General features: G+C 49.3%; 1 protein-coding gene across 1 annotated transcript; it reads right to left on the bottom strand.

The window, feature by feature from the left end:
- Positions 1-2,055: 2,055 nt before the first annotated feature.
- Positions 2,056-6,319, bottom strand: LOC147823107 (uncharacterized). Its single transcript, XM_087194230.1, has 5 exons — positions 6,263-6,319; positions 5,213-5,398; positions 3,345-3,601; positions 2,543-2,806; positions 2,056-2,173 (listed from the first exon to the last, which is right to left on the bottom strand). The coding sequence occupies exons 1-5, from the start codon at positions 6,317-6,319 to the stop codon at positions 2,056-2,058; spliced, it is 882 nt and encodes a 293-aa protein (XP_087050356.1).
- Positions 6,320-7,306: the final 987 nt, after the last annotated feature.

Below are 7,306 nucleotides of genomic sequence, written 5' to 3'. Positions count from 1 at the left end.
ACATGCTCACACACATATGTGAGCCGCAGCGCCCTCCCTCCATCCCTCCCTCCTGTTGGAACGCAGCCTTCTTGGTGCCAGAACAGACACTATTTCACTTGGAAGAAGTGTTCCATTTCTACCCTTCTAAAACCTTGTCAGGGTAAGAAAAACAGAAGCTGTGACTTTTCAATGCCATCTGGTAAGTTAGATTGAGCATCGGTACTGTGGCGCGTGTCTGTTGTGTGAAACAGGCCGCTCTAGGATTAGCTGACACCCCCATGGGGCTCTCAGGGAGGGGGAAAGGAGGCATCTCTGAGGTCTGCTTTGCTGAAGGAAATGCCTGGAACCAGGGACCTTCCCCTGACTGTCACTTCTCCCTTTCGGATGCCCTCATCCTGTGTGAAACATTTACCTGGTCACTGTCCTAGACCAACCTGCCTGGCCCTAGAAAAGCCCTGGCTTTGTGAATGAGGAGTTTAATAATCTGTGTGCATGTCAGTGTGGGGCCATAACATCCAACTCCTCTTTGCCCAACCTCAGATAATTTCCCCTTGTTTTCACAGTGGTACTCCTCAAGATCAGCTAATGGCAATCATGCATGTTACCAAAATCACAACCGAGGATGAAAAGAGCCACCATGTTGCCACCTACAGCAGGAGTGCAGCCCTCTTCTACAGTGGGCAGATGGAAGGATGAAATAAATAAGACCTAGGCTAAGAGGAGGCAGAAGCCTCTGCCAGTACAGTCTGCAGGATGGCAGTGTATGGTCACTGGGGAGGGAGGAGAGAGGAGACTGTCAGGCCAGGTCTCCCTGTCCATCCCTGGGCCTTGGCAGCTTTGGGTGACTCTGTAAAGTTCCACTCAGGTGTGCTTTGTGTCCTTCATCTGGCTCTATCATGGGCCAAAGCTACAAGGGCCTGGTTTTATGATGCCCTGGCACCTAGCCTGATGGCTATAGCTGAGCCACAGGGCCCAATCCATCCCTGCCAAAAGAGAGGTTTTAGGTTGTGCAAAGGCTTTTTAATGTGTGAACATGGGCAGGTAGACTTGGGAATTTCCAAGAATTGCCTCCTTTGTATATTTCCAGTTAGGGTAAATCATAAAATTATTGTATGAGGTTTGGAGAGCCAACTTAAAGCAGCAGTGTTGTGCCCAGATTTCGAGGTCCCCAAAGACCACCAAGGAGCCAATTCCGATGTAAACACACAAGGGTCGTTTATTCAAGCTCGAGCAGGGACTCCCAACTGTCACCGCCGCAGCGGGTCAAGATTGAGAGCCCCAACTCCAAATCAGCAGGGGTTTTTATAGTGGTTACAACAAGGTTCTAGATTGGCAATTAAACCTGATTGATTGTGCCTTGCGCACCCAAGCTGCAAACAGTTGCTAACTACTGATTAGCTCTTGCTAGGGGACGGCTGAACACTATCACATGCAGGTGGTCAAAATACATCTTGTGGTTTTTCTTAGAACTGAAATTTATGCCACCAAATTTTAGAATGGAGTCACTTAGGTCTCACATTCCCCCCTTCTTATGTCACCATTGAGGCCCAATCATGGGTCTCGGAGGGTCAAATCTTTTCTGAGACTTGGTTGGTACTGGGACCTAAGCACCATTAATTGTACAGAGCTAACACGTTCTCCAAGGGTTAAGCAAGGGGCCCAGTAGAGAAGAGATCAGAGTAGTCAGCCATGGGGAGGAATTAAACCAGGATTCAAACCAACCCTGAGTCTGTTCTTGCTCTCGTTTTCATTTGGCAAGGCCCTCTCTCACTTTTGCCATGGATTCTTTGATTACCCCTGAATGATCAATATAGAAACAACACTCTTTACCGAGGGCAGCACAAAGTGTTTTTATAATTATGACAGTCAACGACACAGTCTGAGCTTGAGAGGATTGTCACAGTTTTTGGACACCTGCCATGAGGGGATGTAATCCTCTAGAATGGTGTGTGGATCTGCGGGACGGACGTGAGTGTAGTATACCCATGAGGCCATCCCGTCGACCTTGAGAGCGGTGGGCGTGGTCAGGACAGTAACATAGCGTCCTTTCCAATGAGGCTCAAGGTCCTTCTGTCAATGTCTCCGGACAAAGACCCAGTCTCCTGGTTGATAGCGATGGGGCTTGGGAGGTGGTCCGGACTTGAACAGGGCCTTTAATTTAGGCCAGATGTCTTTGTGAACACGCTGGAGGCTTTGTAAGGAAGACAACAGTTTTTGATTATCGAGCTCAGCGAGCACTTTAGACTGAAGGTTAGGGATAATGGGAGGGGGCACCCCAAACATGATTTCAAAGGGAGTTAGTCCCATCTTATAGGGAGAATTGCTTACCCTATAGAGGGCAAAGGGAAGGAGAGTCCCCCAGTCACTGCCAATCTCTAAGGTTAATTTAGTTAATGTCTCTTTTAGAGTTCTGTTCATTTTTTCTACCTGCCCTGAACTCTGGGGTCTGTAAGCACAATGTAATTTCCAATTTGCCCCCAGTACCTGTGCTAAACCTTGACTCACCTTGGAAATGAAGGCGGGTCCATTGTCTGACCCTAACATTACTGGGAAACCATACCTTGGCAAGATGTCTTCTAGTAACTTTTTAGCCACAATTTGTGCTGTCTCATGTTTGGTGGGAAAGGCCTCTGTCCATCCTGAAAAAGTGTCTACAAAAACTAGCAGGTACCTGTAACCATACCTTCCAGGTTTTACCTCAGTAAAGTCCAATTTCCAGTATACGCCGCGTCGGTTTCCTGTCAATCTGTTGCCTGAGTTGGCTTTATTGTGAGTAGGATTTGTCAATTGGCAGGCTTTGCAGGTGGCAACGATATGCTCAATTTTAGAGTTAACATCTCGAATCTTTATTTCAGCATGTCTCAGGAGGTCTTGCATTTTTTGAGTGCCCATGTGGGTGGCCCAGTGCATTTTGGAGAGAACTTGTTCTCCCAGTGCTTCAGGCAGGATGCCTCTACAGTCAGATGATCTCCACCATCTTTTGAGGCATTGGGCCATGGGCAGTTGTTTTATCTACTTTAGGTCGGCCTCGGTATACTGGGGAGTTTCTGGTAAGGCAGCACCCCCTGGATTGGGCAGCTGTGGTCAGGGTCAGATCAGCTTCTAGGGCTATTTTTCAAGCTGTCTGGTCAGCCAAATTATTTCCTCGGGCAATCAGAGTGTCATTTTTTTGGTGCCCGGGACAGTGGATAATAGCCAATTTCTTTGGCAGCCATAGGGCTGCCAGTAGGGCAAGAATTTCTTCTCTGTTTTTAATAGTCTTTCCTTCAGCTGTTAACAGTCCCCTTTCTCTGTAAATGGTCCCATGTATGTGAGCGGTAGCAAAAGCATACCTGCTGTCTGTGGATATATTTAGCTTTTGGCCCTTTCCCAGAGTCAGTGCTTTGGTCAATGCTATGAGCTCTGCTCGCTGTGCTGACGTTCCAGTGGGCAAGGGTTCAGCCCAAAAAACCTCATTCTCAGTGACCACAGCTGCCCCTGCATACCTTTGGCCAACCTGAACAAAGCTGCTCCCATCGGTGTACCAGGTATCTTCAGCATCTGGCCATGGCTGATCTTTCAGATCTTCTCGAGTCCCATGTACCTGAGCCAAGATGTCAGTGCAGTCATGCTGCGGGGCCTCTAGGTCTGGGTCAGGCAATAATGTAGCCGGGTTTAGAGCAGCCAGGGTCTGGAAGACAACTCGGGTTGGATTTAAAAGCAGGCCCTGATAGTGGGTTAGGCGGGCATTGCTGAGCCATCTATCTGGAGGCTGTTTTAGAACCCCTTCAATGGCATGGGGGGTGGTTACATGCAGTTCTTGGCCCAAGGTTAACTTATCAGCATCTTTGACCATCAGGGCTATGGCAGCGATCATCCTCAGGCATGGGAGCCATCCAGCTGCAACAGGATCAAGTTTCTTGGACAAGTATGCTACTGGTCAGTGCCATGGGCCCAGGTATTGGACTAGGACACCCTTGGCAACTCCTTTGTTTTCATCAATGTAAAGGTAGAAGGGCTTAGTGACATCGGGCAAGCCCAAGGCTGGCTCTGACAACAAGGCAGCCTTAATTTGATCAAAGGACTTTTGTAGTTTTTCTGTCCATTGAAAGGCCTGATTGTCTTTAGTTGGCTTATAAAGGGGCTTCGCTAGTTCCGTGAACCCCGGTATCCATAAGCGGCAGAAGCCAGCCAATCCCAAGAATTCTCTAACTTTCCAAGGGGAATCTGGTGCAGGTATCTTAAGAACTGTCTCTTTTCTAGTGTCCGATAGCCATCTTTGCCCCTTTTTAAGTATGTAACCCAGGTAGCTTACCTCAGGTTTGCAGATTTGGGCCTTTTTGGCAGATGCCCGGTATCCCAGTTCCCCTATGACCGTTAAGAGTTTCTTGGTTCCATCTAGGCAGTCCTCTCGCATCTCAGCTGCTATAAGGAGATCATCTACATATTGTAACAGAGTTAATTGGGGGTTCTGGAGGCGGAACTCACCCAGGTCTTTATGCAGAGCCTCGTCAAAGATGGTGGGAGAGTTCTTGAATCCCTGTGGCAATTGGGTCCAGGTTAGCTGTCCATTGATGCCTTGTTCTGGGTTGCTCCATTCAAAGGCAAAGATATGTTGGCTTTTGGGTGCCAGTGGGAGGCTGAAGAAGGCATCTTTGAGGTCTAAGACCATGTACCATTGGTGGCTCGGGGGCAGAGAACTCAGGAGGGTATACGGATTAGGTACCATAGGGTGGATGTCTATGACCCTCTTGTTTACCTCACGGAGGTCCTGTACTGGTCTGTAATCATTTGAATGAGGTTTCCTTACTGGAAACAAGGGGGTATTCCAGGCCGACTGGCATGGCCTTAGAATTCCCTGGGCAATTAGCCTCCTGATGCATGGAGTTATTCCCTTGTGGGCCTCTAGAGACATGGGGTATTGGCGGACCTGTGCCGGGTCTGCCCCTGGTTTTATTTCCACAAATACAGGCGCTCTGTGCTTGGTGAGCCCCATGCCCCCAATCTCTACCCAAGCTTTAGGGAACATAGTCAGCCATTGGTCTATATCAGGGCTTGGCATGGGCTGCTTTTGATGTAGCTGATACTCATCTTCTAGGTTTATAGTTAACACTTGGATGGGCTTTCCTTCTTGGTTAAGGACCTCTGCGCCCCCGGGCTGAAAATGGATTTGGGCTCCTAACTTGGTGAGCACGTCTCTTCCAAGTAAAGGATAGGGGAAATCAGGTATAATCATGAATGAGTGGGTTACCTGGCCCACTCCCAAGTCTACTGTTCTTCGGGTAGTCCATGAATACTTTTTCATGCCTGTGGCCCCTTGGACCCAGGAGGTTTTGTCAGAGATATAGCCATGTGGTTTAAGCAGAACTGAATGTTGAGCTCCAGTATCCACTAGGAACTCGACAGGTCTCCCCTCCACTTTTAGGGTTACCCTGGGCTTGGGGAGGGGTACAGCCAGGATGGGGGCCTTGGGGCAACTTCCCGGTTTTTTAGGGCATTCTCTGGCCCAATGGCCTTCCTTTTTGCAATAAGCACGCTGGTTCTTTCCCAATCAGGGGCGATCTCTATGTTCCCCCTTACCTTGTCCTTCGGTTGCAATCTTTCTCAGATGACGTTCACGCTCTTTCAGTTCTCCCGCAGTGGTGGCAAGAAGGATCTGAGCTAGGTTCTTAGTTTGCCGATCACCAGCTTTTGCCTGTCTTTTTTCTGCAGTTTCTCTATTGTTATACACTCTCTGCCACCATCACTAAGTCGTGAATACTCTTTTCTCCTAATCTGTCTACTTTCTGTAACTTTCTCCTACTATCTGGTGCGGCTTAGTTGACAAAATGCATAATAACAGCTGCCTTTGTCTCAGTTGCTTCTGGATCCATAGGAGTATACGTATGGAAGGCTTCCTGAATTCTTTCTAGGAAGGCTGCAGGGCTTTCGTTTGGCCCCTGTTGTACATCCCCTACCTTGGCCAAATTGGTGGGCTTTTGAGCAGCCACTTTGAGGCCTCCCAACAAAGCCTGGCAATAGACCCAGAGCCTCTCCTTACCTTCTGCTGTGTTGAAGTCCCAGTCGGGCCGGGACAAAAGAAAAGAAGTGTTGATAGTATCAGCATTGGTAGTGGGTTGACCATTGTCACCAGGAACCAATTTCCTGGCTTCATTTTGGATTCTCTCTCACTCCTCTGTGGTAAACAGGATCTGGAGGAGCTGCTGACAATCATCCCAGGTGGGCTGAGGAGTGAACAAAACAGTTTCTAACAGGTTAATCAAATCTCTAGGGTTGTCTGAGAATTTGGCGTGTTGAGTACGCCAGTTATAAAGGTCACTAATGGCGAAGGGCCAGTAGTGATGATGCTGGTTACCATGTTCATCAGGGAGCCCTGTCGCCCTTAGTGGGAGAATAGTGGAGTCTGCTGGTCCTGCCAGCGAGGTGGCACACTGGTGGCGAGTGTTCTGGGCAGGGCCATCCCCGCTGCTGGCGCCCGGAGCCGGCCCTCTTTCCCCAGCTCCAGCTGGGGCCAGAACTTCTCCCCCTGCCTGCTGTTGTGAGGGAGTGGAGAGAGAGTGGTAAGGGGGGGGGGGGGAAGGAGACCTTCCTCGGTTCCTCCTTGGAGGACCGGGTAAAGCAGTGCGGTCGGCTCGCTGTCAGTTTGCCTTTTTTCGTCGCGTTTTCTGGGAGTCTTTTTACAGGCTGCCAGGATTACCTCCGGCTGCTGTTTCTGTGGAAGCAAAAAGGGCTTGATCCATGGAGGGGGGTCACATATTAGATTTTCCCAAGTAACAATATAAGGAACCTGGTCCAGATGTCCTGCATAAGGATGGAAGACGGCATCTTGGACTCTCCTTGTGGTTCCTAGATCAAAGGTCCCCTCAGGTGGCCATCCTATCCCAAAGGCAGGCCACTCTGAGCTACAGAGGGTGACAAGTTTAGTCTCTTTAACTTCTAAACTCAGGTTATGAGCACGCTCCCTAACTTCTTTAAAATGGTTCATCATGAGGGACGGGGGGTGGTCACAGTCTGTCCCATCATCTCAGTCCAAGTTAAAAGACAAAAATATGCAATAGACAGACAAATACAACAGAAAAACAAAAAGCAAGACAAAACAGTCCTCCACTCGATCGGAGGCAAAACTGAAAATGGGATGACGGCCTCATGCCGTGCTGCGGGAGTGACCTGCACCGTCCTTCCAGAAGTCTCAGAGACTCGAAGGGCACTCCGTCCCCTACAGAAGGGTCTGGAATGTCTTCCAGGACCCCGGGTCGACTGCTCTCCAGCTCGTCCACCTAGACCGTCTGCCGACCTACTCAGAAATGGACCCCCAACTTTACAGATACGGAAACTCACCAGGTGG

Source organism: Heterocephalus glaber, unplaced genomic scaffold (genome assembly GCF_053883595.1).
Source record: "Heterocephalus glaber isolate CG9 unplaced genomic scaffold, H.glaber_assembly_v1.0 deba00001600, whole genome shotgun sequence".
In the NCBI taxonomy this organism is placed as follows: domain Eukaryota; kingdom Metazoa; phylum Chordata; class Mammalia; order Rodentia; family Bathyergidae; genus Heterocephalus; species Heterocephalus glaber.
Note: the sequence above shows the minus strand (reverse complement) of the source record. Positions and strands in the feature narration are given on the sequence as shown.

Excerpts from the sequence above, each read along its gene's own strand:
- LOC147823107 (XM_087194230.1), bottom strand. The coding sequence starts at position 6,319 with ATGGTAACCAGCATCATCACTACTGGCCCTTCGCCATTAGTGACCTTT. Across the intron at positions 2,807-3,344 it reads GCACTGACTCTGGGAAAGGG|AATTGAGCATATCGTTGCCA; the intron begins CCAAAAGCTAAA and ends TGTTAACTCTAA. Across the intron at positions 2,174-2,542 it reads CTAGAAGACATCTTGCCAAG|CCTCCAGCGTGTTCACAAAG; the intron begins GTATGGTTTCCC and ends TTCCTTACAAAG.